This window comes from Rhynchophorus ferrugineus, unplaced genomic scaffold (genome assembly GCF_030347505.1).
Source record: "Rhynchophorus ferrugineus isolate W39M unplaced genomic scaffold, kcgeb_rfMv2 rfM1, whole genome shotgun sequence".
Classification (NCBI taxonomy): domain Eukaryota; kingdom Metazoa; phylum Arthropoda; class Insecta; order Coleoptera; family Curculionidae; genus Rhynchophorus; species Rhynchophorus ferrugineus.
The window spans coordinates 16680844-16708734 of record NW_027472580.1 but is presented as its reverse complement, the minus strand read 5'-3'; the positions used below and the strand labels follow the sequence as shown (position 1 = coordinate 16708734).

Genomic DNA, 27891 nt, shown 5'->3' with positions numbered 1-27891 from the left:
TAATTGATAACATTTTAGTTTAATTATTTTATTTAGATTAGAATTTTGTTATATCAAAGCCAAACTGAACTAAAACTCATAGTTGGTGCGGCAACATTGCGACATTTCGATGTCAGAAATTTAAATGTCGTATGTACAAAACAGCTTTCAACAGACTATATTGTATAGATGGTTGTATATATTTTAATCTGCCATTTCATGATAGTAGATTATTTATTAAAATTAAGTCGAAATCAGGAACAATAAGTTACAAAAAACACGAGAATATTTCGAAAAAAACAATCAAATATTATGACAATATAAAAGCAACGTCATTGGCAAAGAAATGACATGAATTCTTTCAACAATACCTCGAGAATTCATTTTTCGAAAGACAACATCCCGAAACATATAAGGCTTCTTTCGCATTTCAGTTTAAAGATTTTTTTGGCTTTGCATCTCCCTGTTGTAGAATTATTGCTATATCGATATAGTTGCTTGACTTATTTTTGTTTTTGACTGACATAAATGGTCTTTATATATTTTGCTGAATATATTCTCTGATTTATGCTAATTTATATTGTCAATAATTAATAAATACTAAGTATAATTGGGACAAAGAAATAGTTATGAAAAAGGAAAAATATTTATTATCATATTATATAGGAACATTAATCCACTATAACAAATTATCACTATTATAAATGTTATAATTAGTTAATAATCGGTCCAATTCATAATATCATAATTGAAATTAATTATCTTGGATCACACAGTGATGTTCTTCATATAACCGTCTTCTTATCAGAAGATGAGTCTGCTTCTATCCGTAACAGCGGTATTTCATCCGGACTGTTAGTTATTTGTATATTGAGAATGGTATTGTAGATGTTGTCGATGTTATCACATAGTGCCAGGTTCTTAGTGTCCATCACAGAGTTCAATCGCTTCAGGGCTTTAGCATTAAGATTCAACAATGCAAAATCGATCTTCTTTTCCTTGTAAGTCTTGGCAAGCATCTCGATACTCTAGAAAGTAATAAATTCTATGAAATATGATTCCTTCCAAAGTTGTAATTTTTTATTGATATTATTGATTATAGGTATAATATTTGAATGTATTTTGATCAGCGATAACTATAGGTGAAAATGCGAAGTATCAATATAAATCTCTCTTAAACAACTTAACTGTTAAATTCCATTCATTATCCATTTAGTATCAATGAGTTATTCAGTGTAAACAGACGCTGACCACGGAAAGCTTAAAAGTGTCGAATGAATGGTTCAAATTGATCATTTGTTGTCGATAGCGATCATTATTAACTGTTTCACCTGCTTTCAACAGTTTGAAATACACTACGCCAGTCTGATTCTATCAAACACAGAGCATTGTCTTGCATTCAAAACGATTTGACCTTGTAGTCCATCGGCCGGCGTCGCCAGGTGACAATCATTATTTTTTGCGCTTATGGTCACATTTAACGCATCTGCCAATCGTTTTTGAGTTTAAGTTGGATCTTCATCCAATAACTGTTGCAGTTTCTCATCCTTCTATTCTTCTTTCAACAATCTTTTTCGGCTTACCACAACGTTCTTTGTCTTACACATCTAACTCACCACTTTTGATCAATAAGAAAAGTAAGACGATAATAATCAAATAATAAAAGTAATACGTGCCGCAAATACTTGCATTTAGGCACGAAGTTTAACGTTTTTGAAGAGGTATAAATCTTTGGCGGTGTTACTTTCGCAAAATATAACATGTATGGCTTTGAAACTTGATGTCAATATAATAAAATGACATATGTGTCAAATCATAACATTGCGTACTTTTTTTTAGCCTAGCAACACCTGTTAGAAAAACCTTTAATGACCTTCCGGTATGCCTGATATATAACACAATAATACAGGATAACTTACTTTGGCGGTAGAGTAATCTATCTGTAATATTTGCGAACAATCCAGAACAATGGCTGCTTCTGGATTTCTGTTATGAGCTTTTTTAACAGTTTCCGTTACATAATCAGCCGCAGGATAGAATAACCCAAGTTCCGGTCTGATATATATGTAATTCCATTTCTGATTAGTCTAAAACAACAAGTAAAACGTCCGGTTAATAAAAAAATATCACAATATTTATTTGAAATAATATTACCGATCGTGTTTCAACAAGTATTTCTGGTCGCGACCACCTCTTCAGCAAGACGAGAGCATTAAATATAGCACCAACGACTATGCTCATCTCCACTCCAATCAGTACCCCAACGAGGAACGTTAGGAATGTGATGAAAAAGTCAATTTCTAGAAAACATATTGGATGTTAAATTAACGTGATAATATATATGTTTGGACTTACTGTTGCACCTCCATAATATCTTAAGAATGTTATAGTCAATCAAACTGCTGGCTGCTACTATTAGAACTGCCGCTAAAGTTGCCTTTGGGATATAAAAGAAATAGGGAGCCAGAAAACTGAGTGCTAAGATTATCACAGATCCTGAAATTTTATTATTATTTATAATTATTTTTGATCCATCTTAATAGATTTAAAATTAATGTTTATTTATTAATAAGATGTTGAGGCATAATTTGCTTTTAAAATAGTTGCAATTCTTCAAGTCTTGTATTCTCTCTTCCAATTTTAATAAAAATATAATGGTGAAACCGCGGATTTACAGTTGAATTTATTTGTCTATTCATTAATGAAGAAAAGTCTATGTACATATGTACCTAAATATACATTTTATTTTCACTTATATTTTAGTTATTAAAATATAAAAAACAAAACGTCTATAGTACTCAAGTCATAAAAGCTATATGTACATATAAAATACAAATATAACAAAGCAAAGTTTATTTTTTGAAAAAGACTTTATGCGCTTTTTTACATGGGTTTAGTAAAACTTCTAGACCATTATTAAACTTTATACATCGTTTCAGTGAAGGATTCAGGTCCAAAACCAAATCCCGCAGTTGATGAGCAGATGACAATATCTTATTTATTTCCTCTAAACTTAAAGACGTAGTTGATTTTCCAGCGAATGTTTTGAGAAGTATCATCATCATCATCTGATTCATTATTTGAAATGTTTCCAAAATTTCAACGAGTTCCTCTTTTATGAGTTCATTGTCATTAGCGACTAAAACTTCTTCAACATCTGTTGATTGAAGATCTTCTAAACCTTCTTCATGTATTTAATGCATAACTTGTAAAATATTAAAACAACTTCTGGTCATGGGAGTTTCCAGCACACATTTATAGTTGATGGCCTTAAGTTCTATGGCCTCACTGCATCTTTAATAATGGTGTGACCTCAAAATTGATTATTCGCTGAACCCCAGTTCCTATCCAAGCGATTGATTGATTCCATCAACTCATAAAACACACCAAATTGTTTGTGTTTATAGATATAATGGTGTCTCAATATAGGCTTGAGGACTTATGAACTTCAAACTGCAGTAGTTCTTATTACTGGGAAAACATTCTAATCAAATTGAACTGATTGGGAGATAAGATCAAAAATCAGAGGACTTTGGCCATATTGACTAACTTCAAGAAGCTAGCGCCGCGCCCTTACCTGCTTAAGTAGGGGTTTCGACCGGCGAGAAAAATATCGATATTTCGATATTCATATTTTTTAAATAATATCGATATATCAGACGAAAATCGAAATATATATAGATATTTTAAATACTCCTTTAAAACTAAATAACTAAATACACTAAAATTAAGTACCTTTTAAAATATATTTTAAATATATTTAAAAATAACAACAGTAAAGAAAAAGAGAAAATTTGAAAACCAATAAAAAAGTTCAATTCCTTTGTCTTATAAAAATAAATTTAATTCTGTTGGAGTTTCAGTTTTAATAAAATAAACTAGACTCAAAAATAAACTAGACAAAATAATAAAAATAATGTAAGTTTATTCAATTTTAGTTTTTTTTATATCTTTTAAAATTATTTTTATTTTTATTTTTAAAATTGATCAATGCTTCTTCCAATTTTAATTTTTTTTAATATCTTTTAAAATTATTTTTATTTTTATTTTTAAAATTGATCAACGCTTCTGATAAAAAAGTAAAATATTAGATTATTCGAAAGATGAAGATGAACGCCTATTTGAATGAACAATATTTAGCCTTAAATTACAAAAAAATGAGCAATATAATGTTATTGCAGTTCCCACCTGAGTAAAATCCTTGTAACGGAGTTACAACTCCACTACTACTAGCCACGGACGATCTGGTGAAGGCGCCACAACTGGGCATGGCTTTCACAAAAGATCCGCAAATGTTGGCCATTCCTAGGGAGATCATTTCCTGGGAAGCGTCAACCACGGTATCAGAACCTTGAATATTGCAAAATTAGCATAACTGTTATAATTGTGACGTTATAGTGTCGCTTACTATACGCTTTTGCTATAGCTACGTTAGCTAGTACAGCCACGACTGGTATGAGGATCATCCCAGATCCAAGATCTTTAACCATTTCGAGTACATTTACCGTTTGGTTATTCACTGTAGCATATAGAGGAGGAAAGCTTATTGATGGCAAGCCACTTGGTACCACACCTAATATTTAAAATGTTAATTTTTAAAATTTACTATTTACTTCTTTGAAATACCTGTCAATTTAAATGGGGTACCGCCGGCGATACTGTACCAAATATAGGAAATTACGGAACACAGAAGTACGACAATGGCGTTCTTCGATATCGATAATAACCATAAGGTTTTCTTCGAAGTCTTCGTCTTAGCTTGAACTTGATTCAGTTGCTGAAAATAAACTCTATGGTTATTAATATAGTTAATAATAAATTGTTATAAAACGAAAAGTGTAACAAGAATAAATCAAAGGGATATAACTCCAGTTAATAAGTTTAATATTTAAATAATTTGTAATTTAATTGTCTTCTATTGAAATTTTAGGCAGATCTGTTTATCATGTGTTTTTTTTTTTCGTATAATCTTGGATTCAATTAGTCCAAGATGTTACAACAATAATCTGGGTGTATTGTTTTGCCACTTTGGAGAAATTTTTGGAAAAATTGTTGTTTCACATCCGAAAAAACGTTTTTCGTCCATTTCTAAACACGAAATCTCTTTGGAGCTGAAGATCCAGCTTCACACCACTCCATAACTTCTTGTTCTACTTAAAAATTTTGAGCTATCATTTTTATTTCAAATCTTTAACTCAACTGTTGACCAATAGATGATGGTCCACTACCTTAATAATAAAGATAATACTAATAATCACAATAACTTATAACACAGAAAGAGCTCATATTTATGCAAAATATCAGCCTGTTAGGTAAAGCCATACAAGTTGGATAACATCTGAATTAGAACATATGCCGCATTTGCAATTCATTAGAAAAAGTTCAAGAATATCAGTATCAGATATTGACATGAAATAATATTACAAAACTTCAACTTGCGACAAATTATCATATTATCTTATTATGAATCAATATTATAATATATATATATATATATATATATATATATATATATATATATATATATATATATATATATATATATATATATATATATATATATATATTATGTAAGTCTATATCTAGTAAGTCTCTGTCGGATTTTACACTATTGCCTAGAGCAATCACAAATATTATAGTAGGAGGACCGTCCTGTTGCCTTTACCACTGCGCCACCAAGCCGTCTCTTACTATGGTAAAACTTTTAAATCGACTAATACTCTACGTCTTATAATATTATAAATTGTAAATATTCTATAGTAAACCGTCTGGCTATATTTATTTTTAACAATCGAAATATTCAGTAAGTCATCTCAACAAATATATCCTTAAATAAAAATCTAACTGTCCAATTGTACAAAACTACTTGAATGTTTCAACAAAAGAATTATTACGGTATTTGAACAACATAAAACAATATCTACGTATTTATATGCAATGTTTTTCAACGTTGTAAAAATATTAACGGTTTACAACTGGAGATATTAGGGTTTAATTGTATATCTATTCAGAAGTCCATAATAATTTATATCTCTTGGAAATTTACTGATTTAACTAATAAAAAATATTGTTTGAGAAAATATTAATTAATTTTTGAATGGTACGAAGGTAAAGCTACAATTATTCATGCGCTTACATGTATCATAAATATTTTTTTTACTTGAAAAAGGCATTTGTTGAAAAAAATAATTGTATTGGTACAATATATATATATATATATATATATATATATATATATATATATATATATATATATATATATATATATATATATATTAATCAAAGTATTTTCCATATTTTTACAAGTTTTCCCCATCTCTCTGTCAATACGGATAATGAGTCATAAGAACGATGCTAGTTTGGTTTGATTTGGACAACCATAATTGTCATGCAAGATAACTTTGGGATAGTCTGTTAGAAGAATATGTCGTTTCATTAGTAGCTCGTAATACATGTTCCACATGGCATTTTTAATCACTTAGGGTGATAACAATTTGTCAAACATGTGAAGACACTTGATTCAGAACTGCTAAGATGTCTGAAAGTTCTTTAGGAATATAACCATAAGCATACTATCTACCAATAGTTAGCTCCTTTCTCTCACTGATATCTTTGCCCGCACAAATGTTTTTTGTTTCTTAAGACATGAAGAATGGCCAGAAGACACACACACACACACATCCGTCATCTTCAAGGGATGTACGGCCACAAAATATTGTGAATTTAGAAGGGTATCTTAAATAGGCGCTTGCCATACAGTGTTTTAGTATATTAATTTGGCACCAGGTGGCTCGAGGTATAAATTTGGTAGCAAAGCTGAAATTTGACACTTTCTGCTTTTACAAACCTATTCTAAACAATAAGGAGGTGTAATGTACGTATGTTTATATTTACTGGAAATAATGAAAAATTTACTGGATATTTTGGACTTTTTTGGTAATTCTATGCTTCCTATAGAAATAATTTGATTTATATACAAAGAATTTCGGTTTAATTTTTTTTGACAAAACTTGTGTTGAATGTGTCTCTTTCATTGTTGACAAAGCAAAGTCAAAGAACTTATGAACTTACGTGTTAAATATTCTTATTTTGTTAACTGTGTTTTTATGGTTCTTTTTTAGTTAAAATGATTTGTTTAAATATTAAGACATCTCAAGTGTTGCGTCCTTGGATGTAGTACAATTTCAAATAGAATACCTAACTTTCCTAGGGATCCTGCTCTATGTCAGAAATGGATTTTACCAATAAATAATGAAAAACTGATGGAAATCTCTTATGAGGTCTTAAATTAGAGCAAAAGGGTTTGTAATGTACATTTTACACAGGATAACTACAAACCGAAATGTAGAAGAGCATTGCTTAACAGGGATATGCTTTCCAATTGTTATTTACATTATAAGTTTTTTTTAATATTAATTATATGTAACTGATTTGTAAAATATAACAAGCCTCCATTTTAGCTATGGCATAGAAGAAAGAAAACATTGATCCAAATATGTTAGGAAATGTGAGTTGAACAGTGAAGTTGTTAAAGCCCGGCAGTATGATAGATGTAATTTGACAAAGCCAGATGCTTTTTTTACTTAGTTGGTAAATGATATCTTGACTGTTCCATAGAATTTCCAGATTATGCACAAAATTTAACAAGCATTTGTCCAATATCTTAAATCACCAAATGCCTGTATTTTTCTAAACGATCAACTGTGTTGAGCATTCTGAACGAGACATAATTAGAAAGATAATAGTATATGTTGTTTGTTTTGGGGATGACAAAAGCGAACAAAATTGCAAAATGCAAAAATGAAACAAAAGAAGACTTAAAATGAAGACTTTTCCTTTGACATAATTGTACTGTAAATTTTACACTTATTTAAATAAAATGTATTTTTAAGCTTATATTGCATTTTTATTAATAAAATATTTTGAATTTCCCACGATTCAAATTGTCAGTCGCCCCTCTGTTGGCAAATTAATGCTAAAGTTGTTCACAGCTTATACATGGGAGATACACTATCAATTCCTGTGTTTTGTGCGTATGACCCCATAAATTGTTATCTACTATCTACTTCGGATTAATTTATTTGGGGATTAATCTATGCAAGACTTATTCAGTCTAAATAAAAAACATTTAAAAATGTTATTAAGAAGCAACTTAAGGGAATAATTTGAAACGAACTGTTGATTTTGCTGATTCGAGCGCCATCTCTGCACTGGTTCGAGAGCTATTCACCTTCCCTTAATATTTAGGGCTCTACTATTTATAAACAATAATTTGTTTTGCATGCTGTGCTATATGGTCCGTAGAAAATACCAATGGACCCATGTGATCACGACGTCGTATTTATTGCCTATTATTAGTTAAAATTGTTTCAAAATTAGACCGTTTTATTTCGTCTCATTTTGTTCAAGTTAAAAAAGGATACAATGCTGCATAACGCGCACGAACATGTAATTCTGGTTGCCAAATATCTGCAAAATTCTTCAAAATATTGGTAATTATAATAAGAAGTTAAAAACTGGTAATATTTGTTTTAGCACTTTGCTTGACATTTAAAATGCTGCTTAAAATTTGTGAGTACTCTGATTGAAAATCCGAATACCAATAGATAGTCAAAGTCAGAAAGAGTTTGCGTCTCTAATCATTTAGTTCGAACAGGAGTTCGAACAGGAATACGTTAGAGAGGTATAAAGAGAGATATAGATAAAGAGAGGAGATAAGAGAAATATATTAGAGAGGTTCTAGCTTTAGCGCTTTTAGCTACAGTGAATATTAGTATAATAGGCACTGTAATTAAAATCACTCAAAATCTGAAAAACAATTTAATGCAAGATTTACCAAAAAGAAACTGTCCACATGCCAAGCGGGCGATGAACCAAGATCACTTTGATGTTAACTCTATTCAGAAATAAAAATATAAAACGTATGAAAAAAGTGAGTAGCTTTTTTAATATTGTGTTCTCTTCTTAATCTGGGAAGTGTCTCAGAAACTCAGGAATATGCAGTCGCTTGAAGGAGAACTATTTCAAATCGTCACTCGGTAAATATAAATTAAATGTATTTTGTATTTTATGCCATTTACTCTTCGAACTATCGAAGCAGGCCTGGAAAAAGATATACTGTAGATAAAATGGCAGAAAGTGGTGACATTGTATAATGTCTTTCTCTCTATCATTGTATATACAATCCAGACACACTGAAGAAGAAATTGCCAGATGGTACAGTTGCTTGACAGATTAAAAATTAACAATTTGGTGATTGAATGTAAGTTAGAGATCAGTAGAATTTTGAAAGAAAAATGTACATAGACCGTAACAGAAGAAAATAAATAGAGAGATACTCATATCAAAATGACTTGATATGGAAATGTAAGATGGAAAGACAGAAACGAAAGGAAGAAGAACTAAAAGCAAAAATGGTCTCCAATGTGTAATGCTCTCCAATATAAATCTAAAACATCCAAAAAATCCTAAAACATGAATAAATGATTCTGATTGTTTTACAGAAATATTTATTAAACGTCATTTTATCTCTTGAAACAAAGGAACTGTCCTTAGCTGTTCTCTATATTGAATAATCGTATTTAAAGAATTATCTTTAACCCCTCAGTGTCCTTAATGCATTTAAACTAAGGGGTGACTGGTTTGTATGTCATAATATTATAAAAGCAATGTTTGATCAACGTGTGGATTATAATAATCAAAAATGTATAATCTAAAACTTTATATTTTTTAAATTTTTGAAGATGTTAGTGGAAAGTAATAGTAAGTTTACCTTAAAACCCAGCAGTGACATCACACAAAGCGTTCCCAATAAGGTATCGGCAAATTTAATTTCGGTAACTTTGCCGAAAAGTTCCTTCCATGTACCAAAAGTGTCGTGACTCTTAATACTGACTCCCAGGAAACTCTTCAATTGAGAGCTGATAATAATGATGGAAGTTGCCGATGTGAAACCATTAGTAACACAGGGTGAAATGAAGTCCACCAGGAAACCTTGAAATAATTTAAACAAATATTATTTACTGATATTTATTAAATTAGTAAAACCATACCTAAATTAAACAAACCCATCGCTAATTCAACGCAGCCAGCAATGAAAGTCAGCAATATCACAAACTCGACGGGTTTTCCTACTACATATGAAAAGGTAAGCAACGCCATCAGACTGGTTGGTCCAATAGAAACTTCTTTTACAGTTCCAAAGAAAATATATGTGAAGGATCCAATGAATGCCGTATATAAACCTGTATAAAATAATCAATTGTCAATACATTATTTTTTATCTGTATGAAAATAACACTAGTTTATAAATTCGAGTCAGTTTTTGGACTGCAGCAGATGAGAACAATTCTTAAAATTATTTGATGTCCTGAGATCACATCTGTGTCTCAAGATTAGTTCTAGATTTTTTTTCGACTGTTATTGTGCTTTCAGACGTTATGAAAATGCAGAGGCAACGTTACAAAGTCATAGTGTATTTATTACCTATATATACTAAAATTGTTGTGTAACGTGTACAGAATAAAGGCCACTTGTACGGTTACTTGATCGAAAATGTATACTTTTCATTTTCTGCTCCAAAGTTATGGAGAGAACATGTAGATGATTACTAATTTTGTTTGATGAATGTCATAGATACAAATGACACAATATAAATATATGTTGCAACCTCTTTACATGAAACTTGGACTTGTTAAAGCGTTCAATCCTAAAGATCGGCTTTCGTGTACATAAACAAGTTGTTTGTACCCAAACTGTCATATGCAAACATCCTAATTCTAATACGTCAAGCAGATCCAAAGCAGTGTAATAGACTCAGTTCAACGTCTGTTGATTTCTGATTGATATATTTTAATTGAAGAAATGGCCGTTAATTGTTAAAAATAGTAAAATAACGAATTTTTTAAAACAGACTGCTGATTTGGTTTATTCACCTTGATTTGCCTTGAAAACAGCTTTTAGTTGATCAGGTCCAAAACCGTGTTTACTCGTGTAATCACTTAAAATAACTTAAAAAATTAAACAAAAATTAAAAATCCCTGTCAGTGAAATTATCGAAAGTGTTAATAAAAATATTGGATACAGAAATTAATTCCTATCATTTGATAATGCCTATGCCGTTACTATAACTATCACTATTTTCTTGTGACTAGTTTAATCAATGGTTCCATAAAACTGATGCTTTTTTATACAACACGTGTAACTACCAGTTGTATATATGATACCTATTCTTCTAGATATTTACGAAGCTGTTAAATCTCTTTATAAATTATCTATTTATCAACACTTTTCTATATCAAGATTTTTTGCTTGTTTGTAATTTTTTTTTATTCTTTGGTTTATCTCTATTAACGATTGTAATTTATCATGGAACCTTTTTGGCTATTAAATACATTATTAAGTAAAGGTCTTTATTATTACATCCAGTAATGGCCAAAATGGACCTTGAGGAATCCTTGAATTCTTGAATTTGTTAACTAGCCGAGTATAGTGTTGATGCTGGTAAAAGTAAAGGAGTAAACATTGCTGAATAATCATCATCAATTCATTGCTGAACGAATTTAATTAGCTTTAATTAAAAATAGCGCTGGATGTAATAATAACTAATACTAAAATTTGTCCACCAATCATCTATTTTACTAAAATAATCGTTATCTTGATTGAAATAATCACAGTTAATGTTACATGTATTTTTTTAAGATTCCACATATGGCATTTTTGACCATTTTGACCCATTTTGTTTCTGTATGGTACTAACCCGCAAACTATTATCTCATCATTTTATTAAAAAACTTTTATAGCTTATTTTCCTAGAAATATTTTAAACACACAGTTCTATTGATAATTTTTTATTGTTAAAATTTTATATCATTTCAAAATAGCTGAAGGCAATTGTTCTTACTTGAGAGCTGATAGTAGTTGTCATATTTTTGGAGACAAAATGTATCATTGCGTTAAAGGTATTAAATTTCAATCCAATTGAGGTTTAATTAATAACTGTATGTCCCAATAAAGCATTAACTAAACATTTCAAATAATAAATACATTAATTTATGCATCAAGAGTTAAATTTAATGTTGGAAGAAGCGTTAGCAACTATAAAATAGTATGTAGAGCGTTAATTCCCCATTTATTGGTAACTTCTTTAGATATAGTTTAAAGTAATAGTTTAACGAACACCACAGAAGACAACTTAAAATTGAAGTTTGTTCAGCAACTTTACAAAAATAATCGTTATCTTGATTGGAGTAGCCACAATTAATGTTAAATGTATTTTTTAAAATTTTACATATCGCATTTTTGACAGACCCATTTTGTGTCTGTACGGTACTAACTAGCAAACTTTATTCGTTATATGGATTGATCTTATCAATTTATTAAAGAACTTTAATATTTTGTTTTCCTAGAAATTTATTAAACACACAATTCTATTATTAATTTCTTATTATTAAATTTGTATATCATTTGAAAATGGCTAAAGGCAATTGTTCTTACTTGAAAGTTGGTAGTAGTTGTTATAGTTTTGGAGACAAAATGTATCATTGCGTTAAAGGTATTAAATTTCAATCCAATTCAGGTTTAATTAGTAACTGCATTTCACAATGTGTGCATTAACCAAACATTGCAAATAATAAATACATTAATCTGTGCATCAAGAGTTAAATTTGATGTTGTAAGGAGCGTTAGCAACTACAATATATTATATAGAACGTTAATTCCCCGTTTATTGGTAACTTCTTGAGATATTGTTTAAAGTAGTAGATTAATGAACGTCACAGAAGACAAATTAAAGTTGAAATTGAAAATGAAATCTGTTATGGCAAGATTCCCGAATATAAGGTAAAATTATAATTTGAAATAAATAGATTTATTGACAGGAAAAATATGACAGCTAGTGTTTTAAAGACTGAAAACTGGAATAAATAAGTAAGAACTCTGCAATTTTTCAAATAGAAGAAATTGTGAATTATTAACAGTAATTTGGTAAATATTTGAAACCACGGATAAATATTATACAATTAATGTAATAAAATATGTAACCATATGACAATTGATTTTTTAAATATTTTGTCAATTATCTTAATTAGTTACTTTATAGATTTATAAAATTCTTGAAATCACCTGCTTTACAAAAATAATCGTCAACTTGATTGAAATGATCACAGTTAATATTAAATGCATTTTTTTAAAATTTTTGACAAACTCATTTTGTGTTTGTACGGTACTAACCCGCAAACTTTTATTCATTATATTGGTTGAGTTTATTATTTTATTAAAGAACTTTTATATTTTATTTCCCTAAACATTTTTTAAACACTCAGTTCTATTAATCCTTTAAAGTAGACATTATAATTCGGTAATAATTCGTAAAGAATCCATTAGAAACTATAATAACGGTTAGATTGACTATAAATGAATGTCATACCACATACTACTCTGAGTTACGTTCTCATGTGCTTTAATTTAGTATTTTTCTAGTAGTAATTATTTTACTTTCAGCGTTCAGAAGACGATACAGGAAAAAATACATGCTGTGCAGAGTAAAGGTGAAAAAATTAGCAAGCCTATAATGCGAATTATTCATATTTAGTATATACGAAAGTACTATAGTTTTGACGTTTAGCAGATAGATTTTTCGTTAGAAAATGGAGAACTGGAGACAAAGCTCAAAACGGTCATACCCTGGGACCCATCGACCCCTTGAGAAGTAGGTTAGATCCACGGGTGATATCGTTCCCCTATGAACTTCGTATCTTAGTATAATGCAGCTATATTGCAATTTTTTTCCGACAATAACAATAGCCTCTTCGTCGATTACCGCTGACTGAAACCGCCTTACGCGCTCAACGACAGGCCTTTTATCAACTCCGATGACGAAATTTATGACTGTCAGATGGCATTCGATCCAATGCTGTTTTGAAACTGTTTACTAAATCTTTGTTCTGATGCAAATACGTTGTGATTGTGAGCACAATCATTCAGTATCAGTTTCCGCATCCGAAGTCGTAATAAATTGGTCTATCTGCAATTGTTTTGTATTTTGTTAACTGATACATATTCAGATGTTACGATTAAGTCATCAAAGATAATGTTAACATAATTAAGATCTGTTATTACATAAGCATTTTGGTGCTAACAGAAGATAATTAACGTTTAAAGCTACAAGAAATAGACAAAACAATATGAACAATCATATCCAATGATGATAATGCGCCCGCACATACAGCCAAAATTCGGTCTTTTTTAGGATTATCAGAATATTATCACAACTTCCCCTGGCCTCCGCAACAACCACTTCAACGTTATTTAGCATATCGTTGGAAGTTGAAAAATCAGATCTTTTATTTGAAATTTTAAATCTCGTGAAATTCAGAATGTCAGTGTAAGTTGATTAAATATTTTTATTTATTTTTGTGCAGTAGTGTTTAATATTTTGAATTCGTTATTAGCTAATTTAGCTAATTAGTTATTCCCGTAATGTTGGAATTATTAAAGGGTTATGGTAGTCACGATTTAACGATTAAAGAAAGTATTATCATATAAAGTTTCATTTTACATATTTGTAGGGACAACAAATTAATATATCCAATTTGTTGGAAGGTATATTTAGATTTGAAAGAAAAACACGACCTATGTGAAAATGTCATCCTAACATAGATTTAAAAAGTTCCAGAATAACAAAAATCATCTGTCTTCTTCTTACAAGGTATTTAGATTTTCGCAAGCAGCATTTTCAGATTCATAATATAAACAATAATCAAACCAATATCTATTTTAAGAATTTCTATAAATTTGATGCCTGGTAATATTAAATCAGATAAGGGCAATTATCCTTGCTTTAGAGCTGGTGGTAATTGTTATGGTTTTGGTGACAAGGTATATCATTGTATTAGAGGTATTAATTTCTAATCCATTTCAAATTTCTCTAGTAAATATATTTCCTAACAAAACATTAACCAAGTTTTGCAGATAATAAATACATTAATTTGTGCATCAACAGTTAAATTTGATGTTTACAATTATACAATAGTTTGTAGAACTTATCTCCCCATTTATTGGTGAGTTCTTAATTTGAAATAGATTTATTGACTATTAACTGAATAAATAAGTAAAAACAATGCAATTTTTCTATAAATTCAGTTAAAGAATTTTTTTTTATCAACTATTCCTGTTATGTTTTTGTTTTTCAATATAGGTTTTTGGTGAAAGATAGGGATAAAAGTCTACTTGGGATAAATAGAAGATATTATGAATTATTAACAGTAATTTAGTAACTATTTCAAAACACTGATAAATATTATACAATTAATGCAATAAAATATGTAACCATATGATAATTTATTCTTTAAATATTTTGTCAATTATTTTAATTAGTTACTTTATAGATCTAAGTTTTTAAAAGTCAATCATTTATTTAATGACTGTAAATACATTACTTTAATATAATATCAACATTGTAAAAAATAAAGTGCCTAATTATGTTTGCTACTATTAATTGTGCTTAATTACTTCACTTCGCCTTAATTTCACATATTAATCTATGACAGATGTGCTATTTGGATGACCTTCCACATTTTTGATAATGTCGTCGCGGTAGAACAAGAAAAATCAATATTCCCTGCTCAGAAAATAGTCCATCATATATTCGGACAAAAACAATTTTTTCGACGTAGTTTAACATCGTCACTGCCCCTGACAGTGGCAACGCTGCGACCACCCCCGACGCACGGGGTTGCAACATCGGATTGTTGACCTGAGAACTAAATCGAGGGTGCTGTGGTCTTTAACCGTACGACCGCTGAAGGTCACAGACGTGCGCCTTTCGACCATCCCGCAGTCATAATAAGCTTTAAAGGTAACCGTGCCTAGTTTATCTCTATTTTTTTTTTGGACTACCTTCTGTGAACTTCAAAGTGTTAATTGTGATTGTTTCTACAGCACAGACATGGAGACCGGTATACCAATCGTCAAGTTACCCAAATTCATTCCGGAGGACCCCGAACTTTGGTTTCTGCAGGTCGGTTGGATATTGGATCATGCCGGCGTTAAGACGAGCCTTGAGAAGTTCGAGTATGTGGTAATATCAATCGACATCCAATACCTGGGCGAGATACGTGATTTATTGCTGAACCCGCCGCCCGAATCAGAGGACCCGTTCGCGAAACTGAAAGAAGCGTTGCTTAAATCGCCGAGGAAACTCACGAAGCAGCAACTCGAACAGGAGGATATCGGTGATTACACGCCTTCGCAGTTCCTTCGTCGCCTGCAGCGTCTCGCCGACGAAACAGCAGTCGAAGACGTACGCAGCATCTGGATGAGTCAGTTGAAACCGCTGGTGCAGGTCACGCTCGCCGCACAACCGGACACCACCGATTTGCCTGCTTTAGCGACCGTGGCTGATAGAGTCACCGAGTGGGTCGATTCGAAGCCCATGAGTGATCAATTCACAACAATGTTCAATAGGCCCGAGCCCCAGTTAGAGGAGGAACTATCCAAACTTAAACTAGAAGTTGCCGAAACGCGTAGAGCAGTCGCCGCCTTGGAAGAAGAACTCCGAGCCCACAGCCGTACCAAATCGCTAACGCGCTCATGGAATCGCAATCAGACCCTTTTACGTGAGCCACGTGTGTTGTTCCATGGTTTGTGTTGGTACCACTATACGTTCTGGGAAAGGGCACGGAAGTGTATGCCTGGATGCCACTTCAGCGGCAATTTAAAATCGAAATCGGTATAGTAGACGAATGGTGAATAACAACTGTGTGAATTTTCTCAGTGACAAGTTTCTTTTTTCGTCAAGTTCATCGACAGCGTCAAGTGACAGCTTAATTGTAATTTATATTTAATTTAAAATGCCTTTAAAACCTTATGATCCGAGATCTGGTTATATTTTTCATATCACATTTTTTGCTTCTTGGTTTATTTCATATGTTATGGTATAATATAATTGTCAGTCACTTAAAAAAGGTGTTAATGATTATACTGAATGAAACAGCCGGATTTTTTCATTCGGATTCCTGTCATATATTCGTTGCATAATCATGTTTTTATATAACAATGTCTCCTGTCATAAACACATATTATTAGCTTATGGTCCTTTCTTCTTATCGCTCACATTCAACAAGCATAATTATTCCCAATGATATTTTCTTCGAGAAATCAATCAAGTTTTAGCAAAAGCTACGTTCCTTCTCTCGCAGAAAAAATTCCAAACTATTTTTCCTTTTGTAGAGCGATATTTAACTTAGACCTATTGGAATGAATAAGCTAATGTAAATATTTCGGTCATCGAAGAAAGTCGACGTTTTTTTTAACATTATTTGAAAACCAGCATCGATCGTTTTCCTCTGGTACCCAAGCAGGAGTTAATTTAAGGTTTTTGTAACTCCGCTATAATACTTCATCTCCGATCGGTTATCTGCATTATGACTGTAGGGTTTTGTTTCATTTTCTCTTAGATATGCGAATTGACAAGTCGGTGAAAATTGATATACGGTGATGTATAGGAAGAACGTTTCACCTTCAGAAACCAGATTAGAATATATTAAAGTTTAAAAATTAGAAGAAACATTCAATCCTCTATGATGTGAAGATGAATAGTATTTCTCGTAAATCACAGAACATTTTAATATGTTACTTGTTTTAGTGATTATTTTCAAGGATCTTGCCACAGGAAAACATTCCTGCAGTATGCGCTAGAGTAATTTAATATTTTTTCTATATAATTCTTTATGTACCCTCTTTGATGGTATTTAGTTTTTTGTGTGCGTTTCTTTGTTATTATATCCTCAATTATCATTATTTTCTTAGTATTAAATTATTTAACCTCTAGTCTATATTAATGTATTATTCTTTTTTATCTTTTTAGTAAACATTTTCTAAACTCCACTTATCTAGATGCATTATTTCTTTCATTCTTATCTCTATTTATCTAGTATCTGTAAAAATAATCCATAGCATAAATTATTAAGTTTTGGTTATTTCTTCTTGTCGTTCACATTCAACAGGCATATTTTCAATATTTTCTTCGACTAATCAATTAAGTTTTAGTGAAAGCTACGTTCATTCAGACGCGTAATGTAGAAATCTAAATATTTTGGTCATCGAAGAAAGTTGATGTTTTTTAACATTATTTGCAAACCAGTGTCCATCCTATTCCGTTGGTACCCCAGACCCCAGGGGTCAATTTTAAGTTTTTGTAATTCTGGTATAATACCTCATTCCTAATCGGTCATCTTCAATTATAGTTGTAGAATTTTAATAGATTACATCTTGGATTTGTGAAATAAAAAATCGATATAAGATGATGTATAGGAAGAGCTGTTTACCATCAGAAACTAATCTAAATATCTTAAAGTTTAAAAATAAAAAAAGTATTGAAAGCTTTTAGAATATGAGGATGAACAGTATTTCGCATAAATCAAAAAATATTTTAATACGTTACTTGTTTAGTGATTATTTTCAAGGATCTTGCCACAGGAAAGCATTCCTGCAGTATGCGCTAGAGTAATTTAATATTTCTTCAACAAATATTTTTTCTATATAATTATTTGTGTACCTTTTTTGATAGTATTTAGTTTTTGTGTGCGTTTCTTAGTTTTTATAAACTCAATTAACACGAATCACGTTATACTTATTCTAGTTAGTATTAAAATTATTTAACCTCTAGTCTATATTTATGTATTATTCTTTCTTAACTTTTTAATAAACTTTTTCAAACTCTACTTATCTGGATGTATTATTTCTTTCATTCTTATTCGTATTTATCTAATAACATTTTAACATTCATTCCTATTTGTTTTTATCTAATAAAGTTTTAAATAATTCATGATATAAATATATATTATCAGCTTGGGTTATTTCTTTTTGTCGTTCACACTCAACAAGCATATTTATTCCCAATGATATTTTCTTCAACAAATCAATCAAGTTTTATCAAAAGCTACATTCGTCGTGTCGCGCAATAAATGCCAAACTATTTTTCCTTTTGTGGGGCAATATTTAACTTAGACCTATTGGAAAGAATAAGAGAGCGTAAATTATTAGTCATCGAGGAAAGGCGACGTTTCTTTAAACATTATTTTCAAGTTAGAAAAAGCATTCAATCCTCTATGATGTGAATGAATTTTAATATGTTACTTGTTCTATTCAAATTTTCAAGAAACTTGCCACAGGAAAGCATGTCTGCACGAACTACATTAATTTAAAATCTTTCAAAGAAATATTGTTGATATATAATTCTTTGTGGGCCCGTTATTGTAGTATTTAGTTGTAACGAATTACATTTTCTTTGTTTTCTTAGTATTAAAATTATTTAACCTCTAGTCTATATTCATGTATTATTCTTTCTTAAATTTTTAATAAACTTTTTCAAACTCTACTTATCTAGATGTATTATTTCTTTCATTCTTATTCGTATTTATCTAATAACGTTTTAAATAATTCATGATATAAACATATATTATCAGCTTAGGTTATTTCTTTTTGTCGTTCACACTCAACAAGCATATTTATTCCCAATGATATTTTCTTCAACAAATCAATCAAGTTTTATCAAAAGCTACATTCGTCGTGTCGCGCAATAAATGCCGAACCATTTTTCCTTTTGTGGAACAATATTTAACTTAGACCTATTCGAATGAATAAGAGAGCGTAAATCATTGGTCATCGAGGAATGTCGTTGTTTCTTTAAACATTATTTTCAAGTTAGAAAAAGCATTCAATCCTCTATGATGTGAATGAATTTTAATATGTTACTTGTTCTATTCAAATTTTCAAGAAACTTGCCACAGGAAAGCATGTCTGCACGAACTACATTAATTTAAAATCTTTCCAAGAAATATTGTTGATATATAATTCTTTGTGGGCCCGTTTTTGTAGTATTTAGTTGTAACGAATTACATTTTCTTTGTTTTCTTAGTATTAAAATTATTTAACCTCTAGTCTATATTCATGTATTATTCTTTCTTAACTTTTTAATAAACTTTTTCAAACTCTACTTATCTAGATGTATTATTTCATTCCTGTTCGTATTTATCTAATAACGTTTTAAATAATTCATGACAGAAACATATATTATCAGCTTTACGTTATTTCTTCTTGTTGTTCACATTCAACAAGCTTATTTATTCCCAATGATATTTTCTTCAACAAATCAATCAAGTTTTATCAAAACTACGTTCATCGTGTCGCGCAATAAATGCCAAACTATTTTTGCTTTTGTGGAGCAATATTTAACTTAGACTTATTGGAATGAATAAGAGAGCGTAAATCATTGGTCATCGAGGAATGTCGATGTTTCTTTAAACATTATTTGCAAGTTAGAAAAAGCATTCAATCCTCTATGATGTGAATGAATTTTAATATGTTACTTGTTCTATTCAAATTTTCAAGAAACTTACCACAAGAAAGCATGTCTGTACGAACTACATTAATTTAAAATCTTTCCAAGAAATATTGTTGATATATATTTCTTTGTGGGCCCTTTTTTATAGTATTTAGATGTAACGAATTACATTTTCTTTGTTTTCTTAGTATTAAAATTGTTTAAACTCTTGTCTATATTCATGTATTATTCATTTTTATCCTTTTAATAAACATTTTCAAACTTTATCTATACAGATCTATAATATCTTTCATTCGGACCTCTATTTATCTAATATTTATAAAATTAATTATTAATTATTAATAATAAACAACTATTAACTGTTTACCAATATTTTAATAACATATAAAACGACTTCCTGCGGTTTGAACTGCTGTTAAACAAGTCATTAACTTATTTACCTATAATATCACCAATCATTAGCATATATGTTATTATTAGCTTTTCAACATGTCTTCTTTAAAATATATATAAATAAAATGTGAAGAATTTTTATTAAGAGTTATATTCAATGTGCATGTTTATTCTCATTGATATATTGTTGGACAAATGAATAAGTTTTGAACTTAAACCTATTAGAATAAATAAGATATTGTAAACATTTTGTGTCTTTTTTTTAATTATATTCAAGCCTGTGTTGGTCCTGTTCTGTTGGTATCCTAGCAGGGATCAATTTCAAGTTTTTGTAACTCATATAATAAATACTTCATCGCAGACCGTTTATCTGCAATTATGGCCGTCGAATTTTATTGCATCTTTCCTTGGATATGTGAAATGAAAAATAGATGAACGTCAATATATAATAGTGTATGGCAAGGGCGGTTAGTGTTAGAAATTATAATAAAAAGTCTCAAATTCGAAATGTACGAACCAGAAACTCGAGCGAGAGGACATCGCCGATTACACGCCGTCGCAGTTTCTCCGTCGCCTGAAGCGCCCCGCCGACGCGAACATCAGCCGAAGACGTACGCGTCATTTGGATGAGTCAGTCGAAACCGCTGGTACAGATCACGCTTCGGACACCATCGATTTGGCTGCTTTAGCGATCATGGCTGACGGAGTCACCGAGTGCGTCGATTCGAAGCTCTTGATTGACCAAATGACAACAATGTGCATCAAGCCCGAGTCCCAGCCAGAGGAGGAATTATCAGAACCTAAAGTAGAAGTTGCCGAAACACGTAGTGCTGTCGCCGCCATGGAAGAAGAGCTCCCGTCCAATGGCCGCAGCGGAACGTCATCGCGCTCGTCGAATCTCAAACAGTCTGATTCTCCTGACGCACGTGGGTTGTTCCATGGTTTGTGCTGGTACCACTATACGTACTGGGAAAAGGCACGAAAGTGTAAACCTGGATGCTACTTCAGCAGCAATTCAAAAACGGAGCCGGTAACAGAAGAAGTACAGTGATAATGATAAATGTGTGAATTTTAGTGGCAAGTTTATGTTTTTTTCATTAAATTCATCAACAGCGTCAAATGACAGATTCATTGTAATTTACGTTTAATTAAAAATGACTTTAAGGCATTATGATTCGAGATATGTTTACATATTTCATATCTCATTTCCCAGACGTTGATTTATACTATATGTTATGGTATAATACAGTATGTCCGTCGTTTAAAAAAAGTTTATTAGTATTAAGTGCCTTAAACCTCTAGTCTATATTCACATATTTTTCATTTTTATCATTTTAATAAACATTATCAAAATCTACCAATCCTTGTTAATTGTATCCCTATTTATTCTTATATCTTATTCCTAGCAGTGAATGATAACTGTGTGAATTTTCTCAGTGACAAGTTTATGTTTTTTTCGTCAAGTTCATCAACAGCGTCAAATTATCGCTTCATTGTAATTTATGTTTAATTAAAAATTACTTCAAAGCCTTATGACCCGAGATATGTTTACATATTTCATATCACATTTCCTAAACCTTGGTTTATATTATATTTTATGGTACAATACAATATGTCGGTCGTTTAAAAATAAAGTGTTAGTATTAAATGTGTTCAATCTCTAGTCTATATTCATCTATTTTTCATTTCTATTATTTTAATAAACATTTTCATACTATGGTTATCTTTATTAATTTTATCTCTATACATTCTTATCTCTCATTCCTAACAGTGTGAATTCATAAATGTGTGAATTTTGTAACTGTATATTTTTCATTTCTATTATTTTAATAAACATTTTCATACTATGCTTATCTTTATTCATTTTATCTCTATACATTCCTATCTCTGATTCCTGACAGTGTGAATTCATAAATGTGTGAATTTTTTCAGTGACAAGTTTATGTTTTTTTCGTCAAGTTCATCAACAGCGTCAAATGACAGCTTCATTGTAATTTATGTTCAATAAAAAATGACTTAAAAGCCTTATTACTCGAGATATGCTTACATATTTTATATCACTTTTCCTAAACCTTGGCTTATATTATATTTTATGGTATAATACAATATGTCGGTCGTTTAAAAATAAGGTGTTAGTATTAAATGTGTTTAATCTCTAGTCTACATTCATTTATTTTTCATTTTTATCATTTTAATAATTATTTTTAATCTGTGCTTATGCTTATTAATTTTATCTCTATACATTCCTATCTCTCATTCCTAATAGTGTAAATTCATAAATGTGTGAATTTTTTCAGTGACAAGTTTATGTTTTTTTCATCAAGTTCATCAACAGCGTCAAAGTATAGCTTCATTGTAATTTATGTTTAATTGAAAATGACTTAAAAGCCTTATTACTCGAGATATGCTTACATATTTCATATCACTTTTCCTAAACCTTGGCTTATATTATATTTTATGGTATAATACAATATGTCGGTCGTTTAAAAATAAGGTGTTAGTATTAAATGTGTTTAATCTCTAGTCTACATTCATTTATTTTTCATTTTTATCATTTTAATAATTATTTTTAATCTATGCTTATGCTTATTAATTTTATCTCTATACGTTCCTATCTCTCATTCCTAATAGTGTAAATTCATAAATGTGTGAATTTTTTCAGTGACAAGTTTATGTTTTTTTCATCAAGTTCATCAACAGCGTCAAAGTATAGCTTCATTGTAATTTATATTTAATTAAAAATGACTTAAAAGCCTTATTACTCGAGATATGCTTATATATTTCATATCACTTTTCCTAAACCTTGGCTTATATTATATTTTATGGTATAATACAATATGTCGGTCGTTTAAAAATAAGGTGTTAGTATTAAATGTGTTTAATCTCTAGTCTACATTCATTTATTTTTCATTTTTATCATTTTAATAATTATTTTTAATCTGTGCTTATGCTTATTAATTTTATCTCTATACATTCCTATCTCTCATTCCTAATAGTGTAAATTCATAAATGTGTGAATTTTTTCAGTGACAAGTTTATGTTTTTTTCATCAAGTTCATCAACAGCGCCAAAGTATAGCTTCATTGTAATTTATGTTTAATTGAAAATGACTTAAAAGCCTTATCACCCAAGATATGCTTACATATTTCATATCACATTTCGTAGACCTTTATATTATATTTTATGGTACAATACAGTATCTCTGTCGTTTAAAAATAAAGTGAATTAAATGGATTTAACCTCTAGTCTATATCCATGTATTTTTAATTTTTATTATTTTAATAAACATTTTTAAGCTCTTCTTATCCTTATTAATTTTATCTCTATTTATTCCTATCTCTCATTCCTAACAGTAAATCATATAGTTCATAGTTCATGAACGGCGTTAAATGACAACTTCATTGTAATTTATGTTTAATTGAAAATGACTTAAAAGCCTTATGACCCGAAATATGCTTACATATATCATATCACATTTCGTAGACCCTGCTTTATATTATATTTTATGGTACAATACAGTATCTCTTTCGTTTAAAAATAAAGTGTTAGTATTAAATGTATTTACCTTCTAGTCTATATTGATGTATTTTTAATTTTTATTATTTTAATAAACATTTCAAGCTCTTATCTTCTTATCCTTATTAATTTTATCTCTATTTATTCCTATCTCTCATTCCTAACAGTAAATCATATAGTTCATAGTTCATGAACGGCGTTAAATGACAGGTTCATTGTAATTTATGTTTGATTAAAAATGACTTTAATAAAGCCTTATGATTCGAGATCTGGTTACATTTTTCATTACATATTTCCTATATATAATATAGTATGTCAGTCATTATATCATATTTACATATGACAATGTCTCCTGATATAAGCAAATATTGTCACCTTTTGGTCTTTTTCCTTTTGTAGAGCACTATTTAACTTAAATCTATTGGAATAAACAAAATCGATGAAAATCGGTATATAATGGCGCATAGAAAGAACGGGTGATCTTCAGAAACTAGATTAGGTTATCCTAAAGTTTAAAGATAAAAATATGCAGTCAATACTCCATGATGTGAAGATGAACAGCATTTCTTGTAAATCACAGAACATTTTAATATGTTCCTTGTTTTAGTGGTTATTTTCAACAGGAAGTGATAATTCTTTGTGTGCCCTTTTGATATTATTTTTTCTGTATACGTTTCGTTTGTTATTGTAACTTCAATTGTCACGAAACAAATTGTTCCCTATTTTTATATTGTTAAAAATGTTTAGTCTATAGTCTATACTTATCTATTTTTTTTCTCATTTAATAAAATATTTTCATACTTCTAATGGTTTCTTACTTATGTGGATGTATTAATTATTTAAATCCAGCCTCTTAGAACTATTTTTAAATTATTAAAGATGTTTAGTGTATAGTTTATATTTATCTATTATTATTTTTTCTCATATTTATAAACATTTTCATACTTCTTATGCTTCTTACTTATGCAGATGTATTAATTATTTAAATCCAACCTCTAAGAATAACAAAAATAATTCTTAATATATTTTTAAAATATTTAAAAAGATGGCATCATAATAAAAATAAAATACGAGTTGATTACAAATGGGATGGATTGATTGAGAAAAATGCGATGTCTTAATAGCAGGCAATATACAAGGAAATTTTCATTTACTTAGAAATATATTGCTGTTTAAGATAAATTGTTAATTATGTTTAGAAAATTCTAATATTTATATCCCAGAATACCGTTTGAAACTCTCTAGCAGATTGACGGTCCTTGTTTGATATTAGTGTACACCTTTTCAGAGAACGTCAAATGGCAGCTGCCTGGCTTCTAAATTTATTTAGCGTACGAGAAAACCCTTATGATGATATTTTATAGGAGGGAAGGTTACTGGCAGATGTATGCTTTAGGGGTGGGCGTCATACACCCGCCCCATCAAATAAAGAGAACCGAGAGGTTTTAATTCGTTTACAGTTATTATTCAGAAAACCTCACACAATCACATTTAATTTTCCGATACGTATAGATCGAAGATATATACTATATTGAAACTGTAGTAATAACTATCATAACATACGTATTTAATATATAGTGACTTTTATTTCAAGTACATCGATTCGATAACGTAAAAAATAACACATATATGTCATAACACATGCGCTGAAAAGCCCCGGGCTTATCAAAGAAAACGGGTTTGTTTGTTCAAAACTGACTTTCTTTAACAATGTAATCTCCGTCAAGAGTAACACAATCATTACCGCGCCACTGTAATATTTCAATACTGTTTTTGTAAGACGTTATATCTTTTGGCTCAAAATAGGCCTCAGTTCTAGAGATAACCTCTTTATTCGAACGAAATTTCTTACCGGTGACCAGCCAGTAGTCGCTGGAATCCAAACCTGGCGAATACGGTAGATACGGATTGACTGCGTTGTCTTGATGAAACTATTCTTTTTTCTTTGCCATATGCGGTCGTTTCTTTGCAATTTCGGTCTTCAAGCGCTCCAATAAAATACTATATAATATTCACTGCAGATAGGGGCTTCGGCTTTGGGGGCTTTGGACGAGATCCACCAGCCGCTGTCCACTCAGATGACGATCGTTATGATTCCGGAGTGAAGTGATGGATCCAGGTTTCATCCACAGTGACATATCCACACAAAAATTCCGGTTTTTTATTATATATAACATGGCCAAACACTGCTGGGAGTCATCAACATGTTCTTGTTTTTGGTCAACAGCGAGCACACGCGGCAGCCACCTTGAATTGATCTTTCTCGTAGTCAAATGCTCATGCAATATAAAACCAACACGCTCTTTTGATATCTTTACGATGTTAGCTAACTCACGCAACTTCATATTTCGACCATTCAAAATAATTTTGTGGATTTTTTTGTTGTTGTCTGGTGTTCTGTCATCTGATTTGGACGTCTACTGCGTTCTGTATCATCGGTGTCTCTACAACTACGTATGAAGTCAGCAAACCAAAATTTTATTGTTGCTTCTGATGGAGACGAGTCCTTATTACACTTTTCAAGCCATTTCTTCGCTTGAACGGTATTTTTCCCATCAAGAAGCAGTGTAAAAACGAAATTGTTTTTGATCCAGTATTTCGAAAATAACAAAAGTAGTGTCACTCTAAGTAGTGTCTGCCAAAGTGGAGACCAGGTCATCGAAGTATATCAAATGTGCGACAAATTTCCTTACGTGCTAACCGCAATGATTATTAGCAGGAGACAGATAATGATAACAGTCGTAATGGTATGTTACGATTGTATTCGACAGTTACTGGAAATAAAATGATACTTTTAGAATGCAAGGAGTTCGTGTTACAATTGGGGAAATGGCATTTGTTTGTTAATATTGTCATGCATTAAAATACAGCGGTAACTACAGGGTTATGTTTTGCCGGTGAATAAGAAAAAAATCAACATTTAGTCCCACCACCAGACCCATTACGATCATTAATTTCTAGGGCAAGAAGTATCTAACCACTTCCTGGACCACCAAAATTAAAATAGTTATTTCCAAATAACCTTTGGCACAACGCACATTGTAAAGGATAATTTCATGTCCACTTTCATGGCACAATACCATAAAAGTTTTTGGTGACATTAAAATGTGTATTAGAAATAAATTGTTGATAAGAAATTGATAGGCGATATGTTCATAATCTAACAGCAAAAGGAACTATTGCACAAGAAGCACACATTTTTTAAAATCAGATTTAATAAATTTATTCAAATTAGCGTTGGATCTGATACCATCTAACAGCCATAATGTCGTCATCAAGCCTGACAAAATACCTGGTGGCTACACATCAAGTAGCTATTGTTATTGTTGGAGAATATTTACCAGATGGATGTAGGCGATACAAAGTTTACCAGGTTAGCTAGTTATTTAATACATTACAAAGTTTATTAATTTGATTTATTTATTATTATACTATTAATTTATTAACTATTACTATTATTTATATTATTACTTCTACTATTACATCTTACATCAATTACATCTAAGAATATAACAAAACATCGATACAGAACTTTGTTGACTGAGAGGTTTCAACTTACCAATCCTAGATAAACGAATTTGTATACAAAATTTGGGGATATTTTATGTCTGTTTTTAAATACATCGTTTTTCAAAAGAGCTGCCTTTTGCCAAGCAGCT

At 30.5% G+C, this 27891-nt stretch overlaps 1 protein-coding gene across 2 annotated transcripts in view; it reads right to left on the bottom strand.

The window, feature by feature from the left end:
* Window positions 1-606: 606 nt before the first annotated feature.
* The window catches only part of LOC143195503 (sodium-independent sulfate anion transporter), a 42950-nt gene continuing 15665 nt past the window's right edge, over window positions 607-27891 (bottom strand). For both annotated transcript variants that reach the window (XM_076402734.1, XM_076402742.1), the window contains exons 3-11: window positions 10032-10223; window positions 9752-9972; window positions 4606-4756; window positions 4388-4552; window positions 4168-4329; window positions 2335-2475; window positions 2134-2279; window positions 1899-2066; window positions 607-1007 (exon numbers count right to left, since the gene is read on the bottom strand). In XM_076402734.1, coding sequence (XP_076258849.1) covers window positions 765-1007; window positions 1899-2066; window positions 2134-2279; window positions 2335-2475; window positions 4168-4329; window positions 4388-4552; window positions 4606-4756; window positions 9752-9972; window positions 10032-10223 — 1589 coding nt within the window. In that variant the 3' untranslated portion in view covers window positions 607-764. The remainder of the gene's footprint in view (window positions 1008-1898; window positions 2067-2133; window positions 2280-2334; window positions 2476-4167; window positions 4330-4387; window positions 4553-4605; window positions 4757-9751; window positions 9973-10031; window positions 10224-27891) is intronic.